The sequence below is a fragment of the Balaenoptera musculus genome, chromosome 1 (genome assembly GCF_009873245.2).
Source record: "Balaenoptera musculus isolate JJ_BM4_2016_0621 chromosome 1, mBalMus1.pri.v3, whole genome shotgun sequence".
NCBI classification, from domain to species: Eukaryota; Metazoa; Chordata; class Mammalia; order Artiodactyla; family Balaenopteridae; genus Balaenoptera; species Balaenoptera musculus.
The window spans coordinates 96041145-96068855 of record NC_045785.1 but is presented as its reverse complement, the minus strand read 5'-3'; the positions used below and the strand labels follow the sequence as shown (position 1 = coordinate 96068855).

Below are 27711 nucleotides of genomic sequence, written 5' to 3'. Positions count from 1 at the left end.
CGCACGCGCAGTTGGTAACGGAGACTTGGCTGTGTGGCGGTGTGGGTGAGTTGGGTGCAGGTGGACTCGTCTTGGCCCTCAGAATCCCCGAGTGGCCGCTGCCGCTTTCTCCTGCCCTTACCATGTTTCTCACCCGGTCTGAGTACGACAGGTCTGTGTGGCTGGGGGAAATGGGGTGGGAGTTACGGGTCGGCGGGCCCGGGGCCCGGTCTGGGCCTGGGTTCTGCCGTGTCATGGGGGCGCCCCAGGATCCCGAGTCTGGCCCGGCCCGGGGATCTCTCGCCTTCCCCAGCCGCCCGCTGTGATTCCCCAGGTTAGAGTTGCGCCTGTCGGCCACACTTGTCCTACCGCTGAGTCACTGCTGGGTCCTAAGTCGGTGCGGAAGCGTGAAGCTCCGCTTTGTGCTTGGGGAAAGAAGGCTGGTGCGCCGGGACTCCGACCTTTAACCTGGGAAAGGCCAGGAGTCACCCACTCTCCCCTTCATCTATTTGTGCTGAGAGTGACTGCCTTTTTAAAAATGTAAACGTGTGCCTGGAAGAAAAAGCAATTAGAGATCACTTAATGGGTTTGATCATTTCAGCTCCCTTTTCCTTGTAGGACGACAACCTCGTTTTCCGTTTCTTAGCTGTGGGACTAGAGCAGCCATTCCTTTGATTGAGATGTAATGGGACGTGCTGTGATGTATAGTTTCTGCAGAAGAGCGAAGGAAGGCTCAGCTTTGCCCAGATATAGTGTATGGAGTCTGATTTTATGGGAACTGGAATTTAGAGTGTTCTCAAGAGTTTTGTCATCATGCTGATTCAAATAGACCTAGGCTTTTCTGACTTTTTAAACAGTTTAAAGCAAGTTACTTTAAATGTGTGTTGAAGACCAGATCTGTTTTTGAAATCAAAGCTGTGAGATTGTTGTATTTGTATAAAACAAAAAATCTTCTAGAGCTTGGAAATGTTAAGTAATATTAAATTGTACATACTTATGCTGTAGGCATTTTTACTTTCAGTTTCTGTTTTGATCAGTTACGTTTCACATAGATATTGTTTTTTTTAAATTTTAAAGCCAGGAAAGGCAGATGTTTTCTTTGTACTAGATGGCTTGAGAAGCTGCATTTCTTGTCAAGTATATGTTGAACCTGTCAAAAGTTTTATCAGTTAGAACTACCACTTTAAGAAAAAAAATCCTTTTACTGACTCATAGAAGATGTATGTGAAGTTTTAAAACTGACGCCTTAAAAAAAAAAAAAAGAAAAAACTGACTCTTTTTCCTACTGTCCTATAAAATGACTTTGTTAGTCAATATTTAGCTTCCAGAGCATTGAAGAGAATCATCTTTGTGTGATATAATTTTGAGTAAGGGGTGTGTATGATGGAAATTGTTATTCTTATCAGAAAGCCTTTATTAAGGTTTTTGTGATCATTTACTTAACATGTTTATTAACAGCTTTGTGTGATATAATTTTGAGTAAGGGGTGTGTATGATGGAAATTGTTATTCTTATCAGAAAGCCTTTATTAAGGTTTTTGTGATCATTTACTTAACATGTTTATTAACTGCTTTGTGTTACTCATTTTTGTATCTTCCTAAAGAATGCCTAAAACAGTCCTTTTTTATTCACTTAGCCAAGGTACTTGAATGCTTGTCATACGGCAGTGAACAATATCATGATCCTTTTTCTCATATGGGAGACTGTCTTTTAAAGAACTATTTACAAAAGTAACTACAGTATAATTCAGAAATGTGTTCATGTCATTAGAGAAGCTCAAATCAACACTATGGGAGTTTGATGAGAGAGATTGCATTCAATATTAGGGTATTATGGAAAACTTCAAAAGGAGCTGATATTTAAACTGAGCCTTAGAGACTTCCCTGGTGGTTCAGTGGCTAAGACTCCACGCTCCGAATGCAGGGGCCCCGGGTTCGATCCCTGGTCAGGGAACTAGATCTCACACGCATGCCGCAACTAAGAGCCCGCACTCGGCAATGAAGATCCCACTTGCTGCAAATGAGACCCAGCGCAGCCTAAGTAAATAAATAAATAAATTTAAAGAAACATAAATAAACTGAGTCTTAGATGTAAGGTTTTAATAAATATGGAGAGTGAGAGTGAATAGTTTTGAGGCAGAGAATATAGGATGAACAAAGGAGGGGCAGTGGGAAAGCATACATAGTTCGTGTTTGCAAAAATTCTAGTCTGCTGGCACATATGATACACATATGGGAATGGGGGGGAGATCTGGGAAAACACTATGGTGCTAGATACTGGATGGTTTTTAATATGAGGTTGAGGAGTTTGGGTCTTATTTTGTAGGCATCTGTGTGGCATAAATTATCATTTTAAGAAGTTACATAATCATAATTGTGTTGTATAGAGATTAATTGACTGGATTAGAGGAAAGAGAATCAATACCAGTTAGGAGGCTATTAAAATACTTAGGTGAAAGGTAATGAGGGCATTGAGAATGGAAGGGAGTGTTGAGCTACTGTGCGGGGCGGGGGGTGGGGGGCCTGGGGGGGACTGATTTGAATTGATATGACTTGGCATATGGTTAATTATGGGAAAAGGGGAGGAGTGAGTCAGATCATTCAGAACTTTATAGTTTGGGGAACTGGGAGATGCGAGGTGTTTTAAAGTAAAAGTGAAGTAGGAATGGCAGGAGATGTAGCTGATTTTGCAAGGATGACTGGATTTAAGAAGATATTTCAGACTGGAAAATGTCAAGTGTTTGGTACTAATGGGATATCCAAATGGAAATGCTCAGGAGGCTTTCAGATTAATCAGGAAAGAGGTCAAACTGGTAATAGAGATTTGGAAGTAGTTAGTGCTTGACATAAATGAAATAACCCGGAGAAAGTTTGAAAACAGGGCCAAGAGCAGAGCCCACATTAGGGAAGACTTAGCAATACCTCAACAGGATGAAATTCCTGAATTAGGGTGAAAATACTGTATTCGTATTCACATAGTACTTTACACTTTACAAAGTGCTTTCATAATCTGCGCAATTCAATACCGATTGTATTATGACAGAGGCAGGATAGTTTTTTTTTGTTTTTTGTTTTCATTTGAGTGAATTAAAGTTAGTAAGTGGCAGAACTAGAATTTAATCCCAGGTCTTCTGCCCTCGGACTTTCCTCTCAGTGATTTTTAAAAGCTGTTTCTTAGAGTCCTAAATTTCCTTTTAAATGACGTTAGGGATAGTACCTCTGGGGAAAATGGGAGGCTGGAATGGTGAGATTCTCTTTTGACTCCTGATAGTTGAAAGCTTGGTCTTAGATTGCCTAAATTCTCATTCCAGTTCTGCCTCTTATATGCTGAGTGACTTTGGGCAAATTACTCAACCTCTTTGCGTCTCAACTTCCTCATCTGTAAAATAGTATCTGCTTTAGAATACTGCTTCATGGGATTGTTTTGAGAATTAAGTGTGTTGTCATTTAAAGGTTTATAACAGTGCCAGGCATATAGTACATATTCAGTAAATGTCAACTTGTATTATTATCTGTTTTATATTTGAGATATATATATATATGTAAAATATTTCTTTTAAAAAAAAGAGTTTTTGATAAAACAAATTTGAAAACACTGCTCTATATCATCTTACATGTTATAAACTCCAGACTCCATAAACCAAGGAGCACAACTATTTTCATTCATTTGTTCAAATATTCTTAAAGTGTCCATTGTGTGCTGAAAGCTTTTATAGCTAAGACCGTGCTGCCTCTTCTCCAAAGGGATTTCTAACAGATGAGCAAGGAAAGGTTGGGGATTGTTTAAGGGAGAAGAGCAGTCTGGCATGTATAATGTATTGAGTGAATTAACTAGGTTAGGCTTTAGGAACTACAACAGATCTCAGTCTGTTGTTCAGATAACAATACTAATTCATACAAATAAATAGAGAAATGTCCCTGTGGCTGGCTTTTACTAAAAAGTAAGATATTAACATCAAATTCACGTAATGGGAAGAGGATAAGGATAAATGCACATTTTCTTAGGAATTGCCTGATAGTTTGGGGGCATGAATTTACCAAAGGGATTCCAAATTGATTCAGGATTGAGGCAGAAAGTCACCTGCTTTCATTTAATCAGTTTGAAGATATTATGGGAGTGGGGCAGAGGTGTTCTATGTATAGGTTCCATTCTCTTGAAAAACTGTTAATGTACCGAAAAATAGCTACAGATTGTTGTGGGTAAAGGAGCATAAAGATAGTATGCACATCTTGTAGCCATCTGAGCTAGATGTCAAGGAACTTGACTTTAGTGTCTCTATGCTTATTTTTTCTGACAATTTTAATACCTTTTTTTTTTTTTTTTAATTATAGGGGTGTGAATACTTTTTCTCCTGAAGGAAGATTATTTCAAGTGGAATATGCCATTGAGGCTATCAAGGTATAGTATAAGTGGGGTAGTTTTTGAAATTTCATGGCAACTTAGTACTTTGCTGGCAGAACATTTGGAGTAAATGTGTTTTAGCTGTTCCTTTAGAAAATGTTCTTTATCTCCCTTTAATCAACCACAGTTAACCTTTTTAATTTTTTTTTTTTGAAGTATAGTTGATTTACAGTGTTGGGCACAATTAACCATTTGTATAACAATTTCAATCCCATTCCTAACAACTACTTTGGAACTTTTTAATCAAATAACTGCTTCTTAGTTATGTAAGTAGCTTTTTCTTAGTGGGGTTGGAAGGACATGTTTGTGTATATAATCTTCTTGGCTATAAAGAAAGGGGTATAGAATTCCTGAGTTAGCACCTGGGAGATATTTTATCATCTTGAACAAATCATTTAACTGATCACCTGTATTCTTGTTGGTAAATTTGTCAATTTGTACTAGACATTTTTGGGTCTGAATAAGAGATGTGTCCTGTAATCTAACAACAAAATCGAATAGTTCAAACCAGTATTCAAAAAATTAGTTAGAAAGTAAGCTATTTATACTTAAAGTTAGTTATGTGGGATCTTCTGTTTGTTGGATTATGGATAATCTAAATTCTGCTTTAGATCTAAATTAGGTTGTTTAGGATAAGGTCCAGGCATCAGTATTTTTAGGGACTACCTCAGTGATTCTTAGTGTCTAGCAAGGGTTGAGAATCACTGATCTAGTCAAACTCTTCACTCTGTTTCAATCACCTCTACATCCCCAAACAGCTTCTGTTTTTATAGATCTAGTGATAGAATATTTTCTCACTAGATAGCTCATTCTGTTTGGAAATAGTTCATAATGGTTTAGAAATTTATCCTTATATTGAATTGAAAGTCTAGCTTCCTGAAGTTTCCTTCAGTTGGCCCTAGTTTTGCCCTTGAACCATACAGGGTGTTTAAACCTCTTCCATAAGACAATTCCTCACATATTTGAAGAGAACTATTGTGTTTCCCTCTAAGTTACCTCTTCTAGAAAGAGTATATTGGGGGAAATAGTTATATGAGAATCTGGAAAGGGCAAAGAAGATTCTTAGTTGAAGACATAGAAGTGAAGGTGGAAACATTGTAGTAGATAGTGGGCAGAAAACGATGGGCCAGCTACAAAAAGTGCCTATTTTCTATTTCTAATCATGTGTGCCCTATATTTAAACCATATGTTACTGTGAAGTCTGAGATTATCACAATTGCAAGCTGTAGCATTTATTTTGAGCCTCAGCTAAGATAATAGTTCTATCCAGATGTGCAAGCCAAGAGTAATTCTCAGTTTTTTTGATTCCCCTTAAGTCCCTTAGTGCTAGTAATTTCCACATTGCTTAGAGTTAACGAGATGGTATCTGATCTCTGTAGCCCTAGTTTGAGCTAGGATGGAGTAGTGCCATTAATGTATGCTGCTTAACCTGTGTAAAAATTCATACTTTTGGGTGTTGAAACAACCTTGTTGTTGTCTTGGCAACTTAGCCAATGTGAAAGCAATTTGATAACTATAAGGATTTAGTAGTATGAAAGGAGCTGGAGAAATGACTAAAAATAGCCGACAAATAGAAATTATCACGTAGAGGTGCTGTATGGATGGCATGGGTGAGATATAGCCAGCTGAGGTGGGGGCAAAGTGACTTTTAGAGTAGGTTTGGGGGAAGAAATGGAAATCTGTGACAGTGTCAAAATTATTGTATTATTCTGAGCATCTGGACATTGGTTACTATGCTAGTGAATTATATTAAATAAATAATACATAGTCAGTTCAAATGTTCCCTTTCTTCCCTTCTCCGTCTCCCTAGTCCCAACCCGGGGTGGAGGTGGAGTTTAGTCAGAATTGTAATATTGAAGTGTCTGGGGATAAATGTAATGTATAATAGAAAATTATCTTGATTTTGATATATTTTGTAAAATAGCCTGCCTCAAAATATTGACCCTTTTTTGGAGTAGAAGTATAGAAATCTATTTTTTAATTAATTAATTGATTGATTGATTGATTTTTGACTGCATTGGGTGTTCGTTGCTGCGTGCGGGCTTTCCCTAGTTGCGGCGAGCGGGGGCTACTCTTCGTTGCGGTGCTCAGGCTCTAGATGCGCGGGTTTCAGTAGTTGTGGCACGTGGGCTCAGTAGTTGTGGCTCGCGGGCTCTCGAGTGCAGGCTCAGTAGTTGTGGCGCACGGGCTTAGTTGCTCCACAGCATGTGGGATCTTCCCGGACCAGGGCTCGAACCCGTGTCCCCTGCACTGACAGGCGGATTCTTAACCACTGTGCCTCCAGGGAAGTCCTAGAAAGCTATTTAAGTTGGAGGCCAAATTGAACAAGTTGAAAATTTTTCCTTGTGCTATGAGAACTTCCTCCACAAAATAATTATAGGGACTATTGACATTTTAGAATGGATAATTCTTTGTTGTGGGGGACAGACCTGTGCATTGTAGGCTGTTTAGCAGCATCCCTGGCCTCTATCCATTAGATGTCAGTAGCACTCACTCCTCCAGTTGTGACAGCCAGACATGTCTCCAGACTTTGTCAATTGTCCCCTAGGGGGTAAAATGGCTCCCGGTTGAGAATAACTCTGCTAGATAAAATTTTAAGGTAGGTACAGGGACTTTCCTGGTGGCGCAGTGGTTAAGAATCCGCCTGCCAATTCAGGGGACACGGGTTCGAGCCCTGGTCCGGGAAGATCCCACATGCCGCAGAGCAACTAAGCCCGCGAGCCACAACTACTGAGCCTGCGCTCTAGAGCATGCGAGCCACAAGTACTGAAGCCCACATGCCACAACTACTGAAGCCCATGCACCTAGAGCCCATGCTCCACAACAAGAGAAGCCACCGCAATGAGAAGCCCATGCACTGCAACGAAGAGTAGCCCCCCTTCGTTGCAACTAGAGAAAGCCCGCACGCAGCAACGAAGACTCAATGCAGCTAAAAATAAATAAATAAATAAATAAAAATTTTTTAAAAGTAGGTATGAATTCTGTTCTGCTCTGTTCAGTTGGAGATTCAAGATCAATACACTATACATAAAACAATTAGAGGACAACTAAGTGCCAAATTAAATTCTCTGACAATGGTTTCTGACTTTTTTATTTTACAGTTGACCCTTGAACAGGGCAAGGGTTAAGGACACTGACCCTCCAAGCAGTCTAAAATTGCCCTATAATCTATTGATATAGTTGGCCCTCCATATCTGTGGTTCCTCATTCACCCATTCAACCAACCACAGATCAGTACTGTTGTATTTACTACTGAAAAAAAAAATCCACATGTAAGTGGACCTGCGCAGTTCAAACTTGTATTTTTCAAGGGTCAACTGTATTTTCAAGGCATACGTGCATGTAGTTTTAGCCAGAAGGTAAAATAGTTTTATAAACCTTGTAACAAAAGCAGAAATCCCTGAGCCTGCCCCTCTTTATCTTCAGCTTCTCAGATGCAACATTTTAAAGTCTTTTAACTAATTTTCTTGGCATTTACTTCCATATCTCTAAGATAGGAACACAGACTTACATTTTTTTCACCTAGGTATTATCCACAGACTTTTCATTATGAAGGATGAAGATTTCTGCCCCCAGTGACACACAGATATACAGTTTCCTACTGGGGTAGAGATAGGGCAACCCTCTCAATGTATATCATATCTATCATAATTTTGTTAGATCATTAGTCAACATTTCTATTGGTAAGACTACGTAAATGCTTTTCATACCTGAGCTGGTTTTCTGTTTCTGCACAATATGGTTTTCCTGGGAGTTTATAATTCTCTTTAAAAAATTTGCCTAATTTAGTATGTAAATATCAATAATTCATCCCCAGGGTCTCTCCAAGTTATGTATATCCTCTCAAAACACTCAGGCACATTAAGTATCCTGTAAAAGATTCTTAAAGAAATCTTTGAGCTTTTTTTTTTTTTTTTTTTTTTTTTTTTTTTTAATATTTTTAAATTATTTATTTATTTATTTTATTTTTGGCTGTGTTGGGTCTTTGTTTCTGTGCGAGGGCTTTCTCCAGTTGTGGCAAGCGGGGGCCACTCTTCATCGCGGTGCGCGGGCCTCTCACTGTCGTGGTCTCTCTTGTTGCGGAGTACAGGCTCCAGATGCGCAGGCTCAGTAATCGTGGCTCACGGGCCTAGTTGCTCCGCGGCATGTGGGATCTTCCCAGACCAGGGCTCGAACCCGTGTCCCCTGCATTGGCAGGCGGACTCTCAACCACTGCGCCACCAGGGAAGCCCCAATCTTTGAGCTTTTGACCAGCTCTAATCTGGACTGGTTCTCTGGGCCTGCTGCACAGCTGTATACTTAGCATCTTCTATCATCATCATCCTAGGAACTCTCTTTAACTCCCTCTTGCGTTAGATCACAAGTCATTTTCTTTTTTTAAAAATTTTATTTATTTATTTATTTATTTATGGCTGTGTTGGGTCTTTGTTTCTGTGCGAGGGCTTTCTCTAGTCGCGTTAAGTGGGGGCCACTCTTCATCGCGGTGCACGGGCCTCTCACCATCGCGACCTCTCTTGTTGCGGAGCACAGGCTCCAGACGCGCAGGCTCAGTAATTGTGGCTCACGGGCCCAGCTGCTCCGCGGCATGTGGGATCTTCCCAGAGCAGGGCTCGAACCCGTGTCCCCTGCATTGGCAGGCAGATTCTCAACCACTGCGCCACCAGGGAAGCCCCATTTTCTTTTTTGATGTATTCCTTCAATTTGGTAGAACCCGTTCTCCAATGATTTCATAAGAAACTATTTTTAATTTCCAAGCATTTTTGTTTTTTTCCTTTTTCTTATTAGTGTCCTGTTCTTGTTTTATGGATGAAATACCTTTTTCAAGGATTAAAAAAAATTTTTTTCGCCAGATTTCTTTTTCCCCTTGAACAAGCTAGATTCTTTAGAGATATATATTTTTAAACTGCAGATCTTGACCCATTAGTGGGCACTGAATCAATTTAGTAGGTCATGGGAGCATTTCTTTTTTACGTAGACTGGAACAGTAGATCTCAGAATGCCTTGCTCATAGTATTGGTGAGTGTTTTCTTTTCTTCATGAAACTTTGTTTCTATTATATTTATTTCTTTATATCTGTTTGTGTATTTTGGTCATGATATAAAGTGTATTTCTTAATGTAGATTTGGGTCAGAAAATTTGAAAACTACTGCTCTAGAGAAAACTGCCTCTTCTCATTTCATGCCTGGAAGGTGTTTCTGCCTGCTCTCTTCTGAGAGCTGAGCAGGGAAAGAAGGCTGGGGTTCTTAACATTAAACTTGTCAATTTTTACTTAATTCCCCTGTTTTCCTGTAGTACTCTGCCTTCGATGGTGGCATCCCCCAGTCTAGAGACCCTCTGTTTTACTCTCTCCAGAGTCTTCTACAGGAGTGGGAGTGGGGGCCATCATCTAGCTTTACAATGTGGGGTAAAAGATCTGGAAATCTGTCTCTTAAGCAAACGTTGAACTAATTTTATAATTTTTAGCTGTTACGTTTCTATTTCCAGAGGTCCTTGTTGCCACCATTCCCTTTTTGGGGGGTCCTATGATAGAAATCAGGTTGTTTCTTGACTTTCTTTACTGCTGGGTTAGGATTTGGATTTCTCGGGTTTGCTAAGTAAGTAATCACTAACCCATCTTCTTTCTTTAAAATTTTGTGTCTGTGTCTTTGTCCATTCTCTTTGTCCTAGTGGATTTATCCAGTCCCCACTTAAGCCTTTTAATCTCCTGTTCTCAGGCTTGGAGAAGGAGTAGAGCTAATGTATGTATTCAGTCTACACCTTTACTTAGAAGTAAGAGCACTCATTTTTTACATAAAATTCTTTGACATTTTATCTCCTGTAGTTATGCATGTACCATTAAGAAAATATACAGTGAAAAGCAGGTATATATATTTAATAACACTTCTAAATAAAGTCACAACTTTACACATTTGAAAAATAATACATATATGTATGAGACATGATCATTCAGTCTGCATGCGTTTTAAGCATGTTATGCACAATGATTTATGAAATTCTTTGGAATACTTTGCAATAACAGACTCCAGGAATCTGATGCTCACACTGATAGTCATTGCTTTGTAGAACTAAGTAAATATAGTCATTTACTGTAAGTAAATATAGTGATTATTTACAGGAGAGAGCACGTATAGTCATGGAAGGCTTTATGAATGATGGGTGGAATTTGGATAGGCAAAGGGAGGAGCGTATTCCAGGTGTGACGGCATGGGCAGAAGTGCAAGGGTAGCGGATAATATGGCATGAGAAAATGGATTTGGCTATACCTGAGGGATTTTTCTGGAGAATGATAAATAATAAAGTTGGAAGTGTAAAGTAGGATTAGGTTTTGAGGACTCTGGAAGCTTACTTGGATTTTATGTTACAGGCAGTATAGAGAGATATTAGTTCTTTAGAGAAGGAGAAGTATAATGAAAATAGCATTTTATTGTATCAGTCAGGCCATAACATGAAAGATACATTGGGAGAGAGAGATTAAAGATGGGGAGACTAAGTAGGAGGCTGTTGAAGTAATCTTGGCGTATAAAAAAATAGCTAATATTTGTTGCTTGTTTATTATGTGCAAGTTACCATTTTAAACATTTTATGTATGTGTGTTTACCCCTCTTGATGTGTAGGTATTGTTATTATTATCCCCCTTTTGTAGATAAGGAAACTGAGACAAAGAGGGGTGGGTAGCTAGGATGGTGGCATGGAGATGGAGAGATGAAATCAAGCTATATGGTAGACTGCTAGTGACCTTGAAAGATATTTTTATGTTGGTGGTGGTGTTTCTTTTCTTTTCTTTTTTCTTTCTTTTTCTTTTTTTTAAGTAAATTACTTTTCTGGAGGTCACATAGATTTGAGGGATATCACCTTTTGGGATAGATCAAGGTAGCAGAGGTAAAAAGATACCAAGTCCAGAAAAAACATTAAAGTTGTATTACTTCTTGCCCACTATGTTTAGAACTTCAGAATCTGCCCCTCTCCAAAAAACTGGCATTAGAGTTGATCATTTTCCGGACATTTTCAAGACCTTATTGAACTTCCCCTTTAGAAGCACAAAATTCTGTAAATCGGTGCTCTTGCCATTGACAGGAATAGTACATTATTAGGGTGCTCCTTATTTTCTCTGTGTACTAGATATGGCTGATTGAAGCTTCTATCATGTGAAGATATACAGAGAGATTCCTGGTGAGTATGTGAGACTGTTCTTTGACTTCTATATGATAACCATAACCTGTTTCTCTTTAGCTTGGTTCTACAGCCATTGGGATCCAGACATCAGAGGGTGTGTGCCTAGCTGTGGAGAAGAGAATTACCTCTCCACTCATGGAGCCCAGCAGCATTGAGAAAATTGTAGAGATTGATGCTCACATAGGTAAGGAGTAGGAGAAGGCTGTTCTGTAGGATCTTGCCTGGGTTAATCAGTCTTCTTTGATGTTTCAAGAGAGGTTCATTAGGTGAACATCTTATCCCTTGTTAGTTATCATTTTCCAGGTAGTAGGCCATTGTGCATAATATAGGTAGTAGAAAGCAGTTATAGGATTCACCTACTCCCAGACATTCCTTTCTCCCTCAAATTTATACTTGGCAAATGTGATGGTTATTGAAATATGTGAAGGTTGAATCATAGGCCAGCTCCCTATGATGGCTGGGTCTTCATTGATGCATAACATTAGGAGCCCACCTGGAGCAGAGGATTGTGTGGGAAGGTAGGGATGTCCACTAAGGAAAGAGAAATTCTTAAAGATCTTCAGAGTGGCTAAGGTGCAGCGAGTATAAGGATGATAGACTTTGACCCAGATCAGTACTCTTCCTCTGTTTTCAGATTTATCATTTCAATCTATCTCCCCTTGCCTTCCCTTCCTCCCTTTTTTGGGTCTCTGTTAAATTCCCCTGCCGTGGCTTCTGGCATCATTGTAGCATGATGAGTAGTTCTACTTATTTATAGCATGGCATTTTAGTTGACTGCCCACATTTACTTAACCTATCTAGTCATCTAATTACTGAAACATTGGTAAAATAATTAATTGCTTGAAGGCGTCAGAATCAAATGCCATAGTGATGCAGGGAGCTTAACATTATCTCTTTCATAGATATAGAAACTGAGAGTTAGTCTTTTAAGATTAGAACATTGTATCTACTTTATCTGAAGCCATCTACCTTTTGGAGGTAGGTCAGTGTCACTTCATTCAACAAATTGAGAACCTCTTATGTGCCAGACTTTGTGCTAGACACCAGAGGCGCACAAAGGAATGAGACATAGTCCGCTTGTGTTCCAGGAGCATACAGTTTAATCACAGAAGTAGATATGTAAATAAGTCAATGCAGTTAAGTGAAGTAGGTATTAAGAAAGGCTGTAGTGTATGCTTAGTAGGGGTACAACGGAGGAAACAATTAGTTTTCCCTGGGGCCAGTGGTAGTAAGACTTTTAGAAAAGGATTCCATAAAGGTGATGCTTGAGCTGAACTGAATTCTAAAAGATAAGGAAGTGTTTACCAAGTGAATAAGTGTCTGAGTGTAGCAGGGGAGAGCTTTCTGGTTGGAGGGAATAGAAAAGAGCAAAGCTGTGGTGGTGTAAAATATAAAATACCCTGGCACACGCAGTTTGGCATGACTGGCAGGTGGAATGTGGCAAGAAACGAGTCTGGGATCAAACAGTGGAAGTCCTGTTTACCACACTAAAGAGCTTGAACTTGATCCTTTTGCATTAATGGCCAAGGTTTTAAGCACTGAGGAAATATGATCAGATTAGGATTTGAGAAAGACCATTCTGATAGTAGTGTTGAAGGTAGAGTGAAGGGGACTGAGACTGGAGGCAGGGAGACCAGGTCTGAAATTTTTTTAATAGTCCAAATAAAGAGATGATGAAGGCTTAACCAAGGTAGTGGCCAGAAAACGGAGAGGTGAGGACTAATGCCAGACAGGCTAATCAGACAGCGATTGATAGAATTTGGGATTCAGTTGGTTGTGAGGGCCAGGGAAAAAGATGGAACCTAGAAGGGAAATGAGTCTGTGGTCTATCCAAGTAGATATATTAAGGGAGTCATTTGGCTTTATAGGTCTGAAATGTGGGAGTGAGACCCAGGCTGGAAATTTAGATTTGAGTCATGACGTGTAAAGTCACAGCCATAATCTTGGCATCTTGGGCCATCACTCATATAACTAGTTTGTGTTTGGTCAGGAAGTGAAAAGACTTGATTTTCTTCTAGGGTCTTCCATTGTAGCTCATAGTGAGATAGTTATTTTTTTTCCCTTGTTTCTCCTATTGGACTGTTAGTGCTTGCTTAGTTTGAAGGTGCATCACGGGCTACAAAAGAGTGCTGAAGGAATGCTTGAGGATGTAACGTGTGGAAATTCATGTTTGATTAGCTGCTCTTCTCTGTCTCCTACCTTAATAGCTGGACTTCTCTGTCATTATGAATGGTTTTTATTTGTTAGTGATATAATTATACTTGTGTTCAGTGCAGATGATTTCCCATCTAATCTCTTAGGTATATTGCTATGGGATTGCTGAATGGCTGTCATGGTTTCACTGCAGAATTTCAGTATTTCCTGAGTGGATGAAAGAGTTCTACAAGGATTTGGCTACCGGGTCACTGTTGCTTTTACATTGCAGGTTGTGCCATGAGTGGGCTAATTGCTGATGCTAAGACTTTAATTGATAAAGCCAGAGTGGAGACACAGGTAAAATTAGCATCATCTCTCCTTTTTACCATGATGCTTGTGTTCCTTGTTTAGTGATGATATAACTGCCTGGGCTGTACTGCAGGTATCTGTGTTAATATCAGATGTAGCTCTTGGGAGTGATTTTGGGTAGAATCCCTAGTTACAACTTTCTGAGGCTTGGAGTCTAGCCATCCAACCATTGCAGCTTTAAGGAAGCCCTGGTAAATAGTGCTGACAGTCTCTTGCTTCTTTTTGACTTGCCTTATATAAAGCAAGCATTGCACTGCATTCTGTTCCCTAATTGACTTTCTGTGGGAGCACCATAGCAAGAGGTAGAAATAGCTAAAGGAATTCTCACCCCAACTGCCTTTGCAGCTAGGCTTGCAAATGACAGCTCTCCTGTAGTGAGTAATGATATGTACCAGGTGATAAATGCTGGTTAGGAATACTGATTTTTTTTTTTTTTTTTTTTTTTAACTGAGCTCCTGCTGCCTGCAGAGTAGTAGACTGGTAGGAAAAAAATATCTGATTGGTAAACATTTTTTTTGTGCTTATTTGCAGGTTTGCTGTCAGTACTTATGTAAGAATAAGTCATTTAATTTAAACTCCAACAGAATGATAAGATAGGGCCTTTGAGGGAAAGCGGCACTCAGCTATTAGCTTTCACTTTGTGAAAAGACTAGATTTGGTGCTCTGAAGGGTTAACTCTGTTTTTCAAGGGAGCAATCCTCTCCCTTGAAAAGTCGTCATTGCTTAGAGTCCTTTTGGTGTAACTTTATTTCCAGAGCTATTTCTCTTCCTCTCATGCAGTCCCGAGCATTTGAGTTTAGTGTTAAGGAAAACACACCAGAGCTTGAGCATTCAGTTTTTAACCACAGTCAAAGGGATGTGTGTAGTGAGATGGTGGGCTACTTTTAATGCCATTCTTACGAAAGGTAGACCATGCTTTGCTCTTCTTTTAGAACCACTGGTTCACCTACAATGAGACCATGACAGTGGAGAGTGTGACTCAGGCTGTGTCAAATCTGGCTCTACAGTTTGGAGAGGAAGATGCAGATCCAGGTGCCATGGTGAGTTTGATGCTTGTGCCAAGCTTTCTTGCTGTCCTGTGGAACTGAAGACATTTGTCCTCGGAACATGTCTTTACCATCTCTTCTCGCCCCCCTACTTTGTAGCTATTTATCTTAATACCTCCTGCTTTTTGGTTCTAGTCTCGTCCCTTTGGAGTAGCACTGTTATTTGGAGGAGTTGATGAAAAAGGACCCCAGCTGTAAGTACCATTTGGCCATTTTTTTCCTGCTTCCTTTTTGGGAGAATTATTTACATTTGGGATGGGACTGGTGGTTTAAATCAAGTGAGAAGATTATTGTAGAGTTGTAAAGATGAAGGGCTTCTAATTCTATAAAGTTCATTGATTCTATGCTGCTTACACAAAAACAAATTTGGGGATTTTATGAAGAACTCCTCTATTGGAACCAGTGCTATTTGTAGAAAGAAATTAGAAGTAACTTTGTTGCTGTAGTCAAAATGTGTTTTAGAGCCTTGCTTTGGAATATTGATTTGATCCCTATCCTCAAATAGTATTTAGACAGGCATACATAAGTGTCATATTTATATATACTGTATATATAAAGTATTCTTATATATACTTCTCTTCTAAATCCCTGAGGAAATTATTATTAGTTTTCTTAAACACTTTTTTTTTTTTTCCTTGAAGTGGGTTGCTTAAATAATAGTTTATTTTTACTCTTTTTTTCTGTATAATTTTGTGCAGTCTTTCAATATCTTTTCATCTTTCAGTATAATGGCTTTTTTTTTAAAGGATATTTACATTTTTTTTTCGTTTATTCCCAGACTTTAGGCTGTATAAGTTTCTGGCCAAGCAGCTTTGATTATTAATAAACATAGCTTTCCCACCAGTTATTGAAGACTTAAAAAAATTTCTTTAAAGTATTACCATTAGGTCCAATAGGCATGATTAATTATCATGCTGAATTAAGAATTGTTTTTTGGTGTCTGTAAGAAACTGATTGTTGGCTACTATCTTTAAAAAATGACAGGATCATTTAAATCTTTACTTCTGTTTCCTGAATGCTTTTTCTTTGATGGCATATCTTTTTTTTTTTTTTTTTCACACACACACACTGTATTTTATTTTTACAAGAGATAAATAGACTGACACCAAGCATTGTAAATGGATGACCACAACAAAAGCAATAATGATTGCAATTACCAAACATGAAACACACTCATACTATGTCATAATATTGACATTCAGTCCAGTAATCCTCCACTGTAACAGCTCCTTTACTTTGCAGTGAAAATTGATTTGTATATTCTTTGCCTCTGAGTCCTTGTGGGATTTTTTTTTTTTAATTCAAACAGAAAGTCACAAAAATTATAATCATCCCCATCAGTTCACTCAGTCCCATGTAATTAATTTTTTTTTCATCTTGATCTTTTGTTAGCACTTTTATGAGTTCATCAGTTTTTCATTAGAGTTCTGAAAATGCTTATTCATTCAGTTCAGCAGTACAGTTACCAGAAACCTGTACTTGTCAGAGTCTTTTCTATGAATTCCTTGAAGATGAAACCCTTTTATAGGAACATATTTGCAAAAGCATCAGAGTACACCCAGAACTGTGTAAATGACAAAAGACTTAAAAATGACCACAATTAAAGATTTGATGAAAGTTCATAATAGTGCAATTAACAAGGAAATTTAGTTATTTCTGAGATATACATTTTAAAGTAATAACTAGAATTATGACTTATAACATTATACCAGAACATATAAGATTTTTAGAAATTTCACGTAATGTCTGAAACATTTATATTAACATATTTCCATACAAATAACCCAATGAAAGTTTAGTATTAATTGTTTTGTTTGTTTTTTATACTGCAGGTTCTTATTAGTCATCAATTTTATACACATCAGTGTATACATGTCAATCCCAATCACCCAATTCAGCACACCACCATCCCCACCCCACCGCAGTTTTCCCCCCTTGGTGACCATATGTCTGTTCTCTACATCTATGTCTCAACTTCTGCCCTGCAAACCGGCTCATCTGTACCATTTCTCTAGTTTCCACATACATGCGTTAATATACGATATTTGTTTTTCTCTTTTTGACTTACTTCACTCTGTATGACAGTCTCTAGATCCATCCACGTCTCAACAAATGACTCAATTTCATTCCTTTTTATGGCTGAGTAATATTCCATTGTATATATGTACCACAACTTCTTTATCCTGGTTTCTCCAGCCATAGAACATCTTTTGGATCTGTGCCTCAGTATTTCCTGGCTGCAGGGCCAAGCATTTATATTTTTTAGTGAGACATTTGTTACATAAAATGCCACCCTTCTTAAGCATTTTAATCCTCTTTTTGGTGGTTTTGCAGGTTTCATATGGACCCATCTGGAACCTTTGTACAGTGTGATGCTCGAGCAATTGGCTCTGCTTCAGAGGGTGCCCAGAGCTCCTTGCAAGAAGTTTACCACAAGGTAATCAAGCATTCTCACGACTTCTATTATCTTTTTTTTAAATCAGGGTATAATTTACATACGATAAAATGTACAGACCTAAGAGTTCAGTTCTATGAGTTTTGACAATTGTATACACCCTTGTAACCAGCACTTAAAACAAAATATAGGGACTTCCCTGGTGGTCCAGCGGTTAAGACTCCATGGTCCCAATGCAGGGGGCCCCAGTTTGAGCCGTAGTCAGGGAACTAGATCCCACAGGCCACAGCTAAAAGATCCCGCCCGCATGCCACAACTAAGACCCGGCACGGCCAAATAAATAAATAAATAAGCAATTTAAGATAGATGCATATATATATAGCACACTTCCATCACCCTGCCCCAGAATGCTTGCCTCCTCTCTGTTCAGTCTCTTCCCCCCTTTCAGGCACATTTACCATTGTAGATTAGTTTTGTCTGGTCTTTTTTTGAATAGAATCATACAGTTTGTATTTTCATGTCTGCCTTTTTTTGTTCAACATACTGTTTTTGAGATACGTTCGTATTTTTGCACATTTCAATAGTTTCTTTTTATTGATGAGTGGTATACCATGGTATAGATGTACCACAATTTGTTTATCCTTTATCTTCGTAGCTTTACTTAGCAGTTTATATTTCCTGGTCTGGCTCTCCAAGCAAGTGGGCATTTGGTACTTTTTATCTTTGTGAGATGGGAAGACTTGGTTTGGGGTAACTCATTGTAGTGGCTGAAGGCTGCCCTACTTGTCATTCAGGTGGTTCATACAGGGATGCCTGCTTACATCAACCTCTCCTAGTATTGCTCTTACGTGTGCAGGAAATCAGGTACAAAATGGAGTAAGAAAAGAGCAGATTTTCTAAACCATTGGGCTACCTTCTAGATCATTTGGGACTTATTATTCACAGGATATCATCAATATTATCTTGCTTCTACATTAAAAGACAATAACTAGAGAAGTGTAACTCTTTCCTCTTCAAAGATCACTTACCATATTACAGTTGGTAACCTTGTTCTGGTTCAAAATAAGACTTTTTTTTTCTCTGAATAAAGGTACTCTACTTATTTACCATTTACCTGAATTCTGGAGATACTTATAATGCACTGTACTTATTGAGATGTTTGATTTGTTGATATTTGCTAAATCATTTCTTCAGGGAGATAGAGGGGAAATCTTGGAAGGAAGGAGGGATTATGTGCAATTAATGGCTACTCTTCTTACCCTCTTTGTTTCAAGTCTATGACACTGAAAGAAGCCATCAAATCTTCACTCATAATCCTCAAACAAGTAATGGAGGAGAAGCTGAATGCAACTAACATAGAGGTATTTTTCTGTTTTATTCAGATATCATAGCTCTCATTGCTGAAGATCAAGCTAGTAACATTTTTGTATGCTCAGTTCTTAAGAAGTTATTATCCTGTGAATAAGCAACTTTAGTAATGTGGTAATGGCAGAAGCCAGAATTTGGTGAGTTAAAGAATAAAAGGGAGTGATGAAGTGCAGAACAAGAATATGCTGCCTTCTCAAGAAGTAATTAATGTCAGCAGCAGGCAGCATTAAAGAAAAAGATTTTTGTCTTTTTAAGGATGGGGAAAGACTTGAAAATACTTTTATAGTCTGAGAAGCAAGTAGTGGATAGAAAAATGTTAAAAGAATTAAAAGTGGAAGTTAGATAATGATGGAAGAGTTCTAGCAGAGAGGAGGCATGGTACAAATGAAAGAGTTGGTTTTGAAAAGTAGAATTGATTCAGCATTATACTGAATACCCATTATATGCCAGGTACTATGTAGATGCCAGGGATACAGACACAGAAAATCCAGTTCCCATTAAGTAGTATAGAGGACATACAGATAATAACAGCTTGGGTTGATACTTCTGTAATAGCAATATGAATGGATTGACACAGGAACATATAACTTATACTGGGGCATTAGGAAAGCTTACTGGAAGAGGTGAAGTTTGGAGAAGGGAAGAGAATGGTATTCCAGGAAGAGGGAACAGGACATGTAAAATAACACTGTGCGTAAAAGGGAACTTTGAGGGATTTATCTGAATGCTGGAGTGTGAGATGTATATAAGATAGGGAGATGACACTGGAGAGACGTGGACCAGATTCTGTATGCCCTTATATAGGATCCTAAGAGTAGACAGGAGGATGGGAGGTAATGATGAGTAAAGTTAAGGCAGGTTTGGAGGTGAATTGGGAGAGAGGTGTTATATTTCCCTGGTGATTGTTAGATCATCTTCCGAGAGTGGGTGAATGCAACAGTGAAATTAAGAAGAATGGGAAATATTTGGAAAAGTCATTATGGATAGAGAAAAGGGAAGACAGGGATGAGTAAAAGGATTGCTGGGTCACATTAAAATATGCTAGCTGAAGCTGAAATCACAAAACAAGTTGTTGTAAAAAGTCAGGATAGTGGTTACCCTTGGAGGCATGGTATGTATGTATATTATATTTTAATTAAAAAATTTTTAAAGGCCAACTGAGGCTGGAATCACAAATCAGTAATTAAACCAATCAGCACTTACCAGGATACTTTTCAGCTATACTCAGCATAGATTGAGAAAATGTATATTTGGATAAATCTCTGGCAGAGGATTGACTGGTTATGGGCAGAAGAATGGAGAGAGTACTGGAGAGTATTGTTTGTCAATCTGTCACCAGTAGAGCCTGGTTCCGTAGGCTGCAGTGAAAGGGGCAAAATTGGGCGCCAGAACAAGGGGCTGGCCTAAAGGTGGGAAGGTCCGAGAAGAGTTGGAGAGAGGTTGGGGCTGCGGGAGGGGTGTTTGGCTTGCTTCTTCAGCAGTCATGGAGAGAGGGGGTTATGGAATGGAAATGGAAAACTTACTTCATAAATAGTTGTTTTTTCACCTTCTCAGCAAAGATTTGAAAATGCTTCCCCTTCGTGCCAGTCTCTGAGATGATGAGGCACAAAAAATGCAACGATAGCCCGTATTGACCCTTAGGAGGGACTTTGTCAGTTCCTTTTGTGCTTTGTTTTCTGTGGTACTGAATGAGATAGGGTCTTGGCATTTCCACTAAGACTATCTCCTTGCTACCTCAGAGTAATTCACATGTAGCTCTTTTTTCTTTTTTTTTTTTTTTTTAATTAATTAATTTATTTATGGCTGTGTTGGGTCTTCGTTTCTGTGCGAGGGCTTTCTCTAGTTGCGGCAAGTGGGGGCCACTCCTCATCGCGGTGCGCAGGCCTCCCACTGCCACGGTATCTCCTATTGCGGAGCACAGGCTCCAGACGCGCAGGCTCAGTAGTTGCGGCTCACGGGCCCAGCTGCTCCGTGGCATGTGGGATCTTCCCAGACCAGGGCTCGAACCCGTGTCCCCTGCATTGGCAGGCGGACTCTCAACCACTGCGCCACCAGGGAAGCCCACATATAGCTCTTTTGATTTCACAGGGAAGGTTCTAAGGCCTGCCTGGTTCAACTAAAACTTCAAAGATATTTTTTAGCTCATTCAGTTTCAGTGCAACTACAGTGTTGCTTTGAAGAGAGCATCAGGTGTGTTTCTCATCCATGCTCTATCATTAATCCCTGACTAGAGTTTTCTTCGCTTTAAAATGGGGGCACTTCCACTTTTCCAAGCTCTAACTCATGGTTTCCAAACCTGGCTGTCCATCAGTCTTTGGCTGTCCATCAGAAATCTGTATTTTTGAAATCTCCTTGGGTGACTCTGATGGTCAGTCTAAGAAGGTCAGGCATTTGGGAGCCACTGCTCTAGAGCCCATCCTCCTCTATCTCTCTGAGGTCCCTGCTCCGCCAGTTGTCCCTTGCGTCACCAGCCTCTCCTCAACAGCCACTTCCCCTCAAAAAGGGAAAATTTCCAAGTTGCATCTTTCTTTAGAGAAACAAAAAAACAAAACCCACCTTTGTCAACCCCTCTCTCTACCTAGTATCCTTTTTTTAAAAGATCAACTTCGTTGAGGCATAATGTACATACTGTAGTGTGCGCCTGTTTTAAGTTTACAGTTCAGTGAATTTTGACAAAGGTATAACCCTTGTATCCGCAACCACAAGATACAGAACGTTTCTGTCGTCCCCAAAAGTTCCCTCATGGCCCTTTTTAGTCGCTTCCTTCCCACTGATCTGCTTTTTGTCACTATAGATTTGTTTTGCATGTTCTAGAATTTCTTATAAATGGATCTTACAGTGTGTATTCTTTTTGTGTCTCACTTCTTTCACTTAATAATTTTGAAATTCAGGAGTTTGTTACATTTTATTGCTATTCCATTCATCGTCTTTTTTAACCTTTAATTGCTAGACGATGAATCTGTATTCATTGTCTTCACTGCCTCGCTTCTCATTTATTTCTCAATCACTGCCATTGGTTTCTGTTATTATTTCCCTGAGACTGCCCCTTGCTAAGATAACTCCTCTTTACCAGATTTCATGGTCATTTTTAAGACTTCTTATATGACCTTTTCTGAAGCAGACACCTCAAATTTTTGACAGTTGTAAAACTAAACTCATCATTTTTCCTGAAAACCATTTCCTCTTCCCTTATTTCTAATTCTGGTTGATGACACCTTCAGTGAACCTGTCATTCACAGCAGAAACCTGGAAGACTCTGACCTCCCTTTGCCTTCACCGATTTGTGTCTTTGCCTCCTTAAATAACTCTCATATCAGTGCCTCTTCTTCATGCCTACTCCCAGGGCCTTCTCTTGTTCAGGCCCTCATTTTTCTCCTGCCTTGTATGTTTTGAGATTTCCTAGCTAGTCTTCCTGCCTGTAGCCTTGTCCTCCTTTTCATTCCATTTCCCCTGCCATTGTGCTACTGAAGTGGATTTTCTAAATTGCATACCTAAGCTCAATTGTCCTTCACTTTTAAAAAGTCTTTTCTGACTCTTAACTGTCTGCAAGATAAATTCCAAACTTCTTTTCATGTCACAGTAATTCACTACTTCTTAAGGCATATGTTTAACCTGTTAGGTACCTTGCTAATTTTACATGCAATTATCTTTTAATCCTCACAATAGCCTTATGAGATAGGTATTCCTACTTCCATTTTACAGAGGAGGAAACTGAAGCTTTGAGAAGGTAAGACCTTGCCCAAAGTAACAGCATTGGTAAATGGTGGGGTCAAGGTTTGAAACCAGGTCTGATTTGGGGTCCTGTACTTTCTACCACTTTAATACACTATCTCTCTATGAGCTCTGAACTCCTGCTACCTCTCCATTTCATCTCATCACATATGCAACCTCTGCTCTAGTCATTCAGAATTACTTTCAGTTTTGCAAATACATCATCTTGCTTCGTGCATTTATGCATTTGCATATTCAGTCTGCCCTCTGCTCCTTGACTGACCCATTCTTGTAGTGCTTTAAGACACAACTCCAAGATTGCTTCTCCTTGAAACCTTCCTGGACTCCCCCCTAGATTACTCCTTTGTGCCTTTATGTATGCTTGGCTCTGTTGTAACACTTACCTGACATTAAAAGCATTTGGCATCTAGCGCTCTTAGTAAATAAGACAGACTTTCTTCATCTTTGGATCTCTTTGCTTCGTACAACTGTAACTAGTACACAGGTGCTTAGCAATTAATTACTGATCAAATCAATAAAAGAAAATTACCTGCCTCACAGAGGTTTTTTGAAAGTAAAGTGAGGACTTCCCTGGTGGCGCAGTGGTTAAGAATCCGCCTGCCAATGCAGGGGACGTGGGCTAGATCCCTGGTCCAGGAAGATCCCGCATGCCACGGAGCAACTAAGCCCGTGCGCCACAACTACTGAGCCTGTGCTCTAGAGCCCGCAAGCCACAACTACTGAGCCTGAGTGCCACAACTACTGAAGCCCGTGCGCCTAGAGCCTGTGCTCCGCAACAAGAGATGCCACCGCAATGAGAAGCCCGCTCACCGCAACGAAGAGTAGCCCCCGCTCACCGCAACTAGAGAAAGCCCGCGCGCAGCAAGGAAGACCCAACACAGCCAAAAAAATAATAATAAATAAATAAATAAATAAATGTATTTTTAAAAAAAGAAAGTAAAATGAGATAAATAGAAAAGTAGCTTTCATATTAATTATGTAAGTAAATGCAAGGGGTTATTTTTACTCATCTAGTGATGGGTACCTTCCTGAAGGCAGTATTTGGTTTAAGTCCTGTTAGTATTGATTTGCAGCCTGGTTCTATAGGACTAGTCTAATTCAGAGTTGCCCAGTTTCTGGTTTTTAGCCCCTGTAATGGTTTGGGAGGACTAGCTTGTGAGCCATGGGTGACTTGACAAAAAACTCTGTAGGCTCTCACTCTTCTCTGGTTTATTGACTTTGTATCTCTCTGTCCTCATGTCCTTAAGAAAAGCATTTATATATTTTAATTTCCTTGGAATAGAACTCATGGTCTATATGGACATCACTAAATTATTTAACATATATTTTACAAATATGTTTGGGACTCTTCTGATATTTCGTATAATTGGATAGATCTTTTAGGAGAATCTAGTGGAGACTGCAGGCTTTGAGAGAACATTTTTTTTAGTCTGTCCCCAGACCAGATCTTCAGGTGTTTTAAGATGTGCAGTAGTAGTCTTCTTCTAAATTTTACCTGTAGTTGAGGCAGAGAATAATAAACATCATGTAACTGGGCTATGCTAGTTTTGGCAGTTTTCAAATTACACTAAATATCAGTAGTGAATATTACTCAAAAAATGCCCTACTATGTTTAATTTTAAAGTTAAAAAAAGATAATATAAGGAAATGACATTTCAAACAAATTAAACACAAAAGCTAAAGGCAAAAGTGAAGTGGCACCTATTCCTCAGTATTACCCTAAAACATGGGACTATGTTGTCAGCAGAGACGATGGAAAACCCGGTGGTTTAGCTAAATTTGAAACTAACCATCTTCTGACCCTAGTCTTTTATTGCTCAAATACATTATAATCTGGACTGCTGGTTATTACTAATATCTTTAGTCGCAACTGATTTCCTACGGTCAGTGTTAATGGGATCTTTTCATGGCCAGTCCTTTTAAAAACAAAACAAATGTTTTTCTTGTTAAGTTACCATATGGGCAGTTTTAGAGAAAATAATACCCAACAATAATAGTTAATTATGTGGTGCTTATTACAGTGTTCTAGACACTGTTCTAAGCACTTTACATGGATTGACACATTTAATCCTCACAACTACCCTATGAGTTAGGTGCTTTTATCCCCATTTTACTGATGGAAATTGAGGCGCAGAGTGGGCAAGTATACCAAGGTCACATACACAAGCTCGACTTGCAAGTGTGTGAATATGCTTTTAATATATTTCTAAAGGAATCTTTAACAGAAAAAACTACTGACCCCAATTTGCTGCTTCTTTTGTGATCCTTGTTGAAGTAACCTCAAGAAGTGACAGTGATGCCAGGCATTTGGTTAACTATTATGTGGTGGGTTAACCTCAAAATAGAAAATTTGGTCAAGAAGATTTTTATTTTGGAGTCAGACAGCTATTTTAGGAACCTGCTGCTGGAAAGGATATCCCTGGGACAGCAGATCCCTTAGTTCCTAATGAACAGCTGCATCACCAACAACTTCTCCTGACTGTGCTGGGGCTATAAGCAGGGTGATCGAGCCGAGCTTACTAACCCTTCTCTGTTTTCTTTCTAGCTAGCCACAGTGCAGCCTGGCCAGAATTTCCACATGTTCACAAAGGAAGAACTTGAAGAGGTTATCAAGGAGATTTAAGGAAGCTTGATCCTTAGAATTTCTTGGGGACAGTTTCAGTTCTCCTAGTTGCCCGTAACTTTTATTTCCAGCTCCAATTCCTTGGAAAATCTCCAGTGTATGTGCATTTTTTTATGATGTCTGTACATAAAGGCAGTTCTGAAATAAAGAAAAATTTTGAATATTTGTTAATAGACTATTCTCTTCTAATGCAGTCTTGTGTATAAAATACTTGTGTTGGGGGCAAAAAGGATAGTGGTATTAATATCCCTATCCTATCAGTATCTATTCTAAAATTGTTTTAGTGGCTCTGTACAACAGAATCAACTATATTATGAATTCCTTGGTGTTGACAGATGAACTCCCAACTAGTCCAACTCCTCCTCATGTGTTATAGGTACTAATACCACTGTAAACTTCAGTTCTGTAGTTTTTCTTGAGTAAATAGTTATTTCTGCTGCTTTCCTTATATGAAGGAGATGCTACTAATTGACCATCAAAAGAACATGTTTTGAGGCCCTTCCCAAAACTGATGGGTTGGAATAAGCCAGCTACAATGTTGTACTATTTCTTGTGCCTTAAGAGACAATTTGGAATGAGATTTTCTTTTTTTTTATGAAGTCAAGGACTATAAAAGAATCAAATTCATGATCTTGGCCTCGCTGGCAATCAATTACAAATCAGTGAGAGAGAACTGGGTAATTCAGAAGTAGTTCACATTAGACTTTGGAATATACTATGAACTTCCCCCATTAGAGCTGCCAGCATATGACTGGTTGAGATGATTTAAAGAATCAATCTATTGGAGCCTCAAAAATGGCCATATGGACCCAGCAATCCCACTACTGGGCATATACCCTGAGAAAACCATAATTAAGAAAGAGACATGTACCACAATATTCATTGCAGCGCTATTTACAATAGCCAGGACATGGAAGCAACCTAAGTGTCCATCGACAGATGAATGGATAAAGATGTGGCACATAAACATAATGGAATATTACTCAGCCATAAAAAGAAACGAAATTGAGTTATTTGTAGTGAGGTGGATGGACCTAGAGTCTGTCATACAGAGTGAAGTAAGTCAGAAAGAGAAAAATACCGTATGCTAACGCATATATATGGAATCTAAAAAAAAAATGGCACTGATGAACCTAGTTGCAGGGCAGGAATAAAGAGGTAGGCATAGAGAATGGACTTGATGACATGGGGTGGGAGGGCGAAGCTGGGGCAAAGTGAGAGTAGCATCGACACATATACTACCTAATGTAAAATAGTTGGCTGGTGGGAAGCAGCAGCATAGCACAGGGAGATCGGCTCGGTGCTTTGCGATGACCTAGAGGGGTGGGCTAGGGAGGATGGGAGGGAGGCTCAAGAGGGAGGGGATGTGGGGACATGTGTATGCATATGGCAGATTTGTTTTGTTGTGCAACAGCAACTAACAGTATTGTGAAGCAATTATACTCCAATATCTATTAAAAGGAATGGCCATATGAAGTAGATATTGTTACTTCTCATATCATACTTAACAGATGAAGAATGTAAGGCTGTGTGACCATGGACTCAGAAAATTAAGCTGTTGAGACTTGAACTCAGATTTTTCTGGTTTTAAATCATCAACTCTTGATTTTACAATGCCAGGCATGAGAAGCCTAGATACCTACTGAGTAATAGGGAAATCTCATTGAGATTTGAAATGTACTATCCACAACATGGCTAATCCACGTGTGAATAATGCAGAATTGATTGTGTATTGTCTTCATTAACATTTGTAAGAAGTTGTACTCTATGATTTCAAATTCTGATTATTTGAATAGGCTGAATTCATATTAAATTTATACCAAATTTCCAGCAAAAAACATGTGCTTATATACATTTGGAAACTGCAATGATGGGAAACATTTGGGAAAACAGAATTTTGCTCTGGACACACACACACACATAAGGTAGGGAACTAAAGTTATATTGTCACCAATGTTCTGGAGACTGTCCCAGTGATTTTAACCCTGTTATTAAATATAACGTGATCATGAGATTAGTTTCCCTCGTGTTCACCTCTTATCAAATCCTAATAGAAAATGCCATTGAAAAATCCTATCTCAACTAATATTTGTTCAGATTTAACAAATTTGAGTACCTATGTACTATATGCCAAGTAATGTATTAGGCATTGGGGATAGAGCTGTGGTCTAGGTATGGTCTGTGCTCCCATGAAGCTTCTAGTGGGGAGAACTAGACAATAAATACCCCATTTAACTCAATGTAGATTAATGCAGAAATGGACTAAACATGCTGCTTTAGGGCAAGGTGAAGTTGTGTCTCTGAATCATGTGTATTATGTAGGAAAAAAACATATACCAAGGAATAAATTAGCTCTTAGCTTCAGCTTACACTGTACCGGTGAAACAAAAAATTTCATACCTTCTATAATTCCAATTATAGAATTCTTGAAAGAGATGGACTTTGGTTTTGTGTAGAGTTTTAAAATTTCCTACAAAGTTTCTTTTTGT

The 27711-nt window shown here is 39.0% G+C and overlaps 1 protein-coding gene across 2 annotated transcripts; it reads left to right on the top strand.

Annotated features, from left to right (window-relative positions):
* The first annotated feature begins 10 nt into the window (after positions 1-10).
* Positions 11-25397, top strand: PSMA5 (proteasome 20S subunit alpha 5). 2 transcript variants are annotated; one of them, XM_036867183.1, is made up of 9 exons: positions 11-151; positions 4311-4377; positions 11611-11737; positions 13979-14046; positions 14991-15098; positions 15240-15298; positions 17439-17541; positions 18774-18860; positions 25145-25397. In XM_036867183.1, the coding sequence occupies exons 1-9, from the start codon at positions 123-125 to the stop codon at positions 25220-25222; spliced, it is 726 nt and encodes a 241-aa protein (XP_036723078.1). In that variant the 5' UTR covers positions 11-122; the 3' UTR covers positions 25223-25397. The 2 variants fall into 2 exon arrangements, with proteins under 2 accessions (XP_036723078.1, XP_036723087.1); XM_036867192.1 differs by having other exon boundaries at positions 27-45.
* Positions 25398-27711: the final 2314 nt, after the last annotated feature.

What these genes read in the sequence shown, in the direction of transcription:
- PSMA5 (XM_036867183.1), top strand. Translation starts at nt 123, where the DNA reads ATGTTTCTCACCCGGTCTGAGTACGACAG. An exon ending in AGAGATTGATGCTCACATAG is followed by an intron (nt 11,738 to 13,978) that starts GTAAGGAGTAGG and finishes TTTACATTGCAG; the next exon opens with GTTGTGCCATGAGTGGGCTA. An exon ending in GATGAAAAAGGACCCCAGCT is followed by an intron (nt 15,299 to 17,438) that starts GTAAGTACCATT and finishes GTGGTTTTGCAG; the next exon opens with GTTTCATATGGACCCATCTG.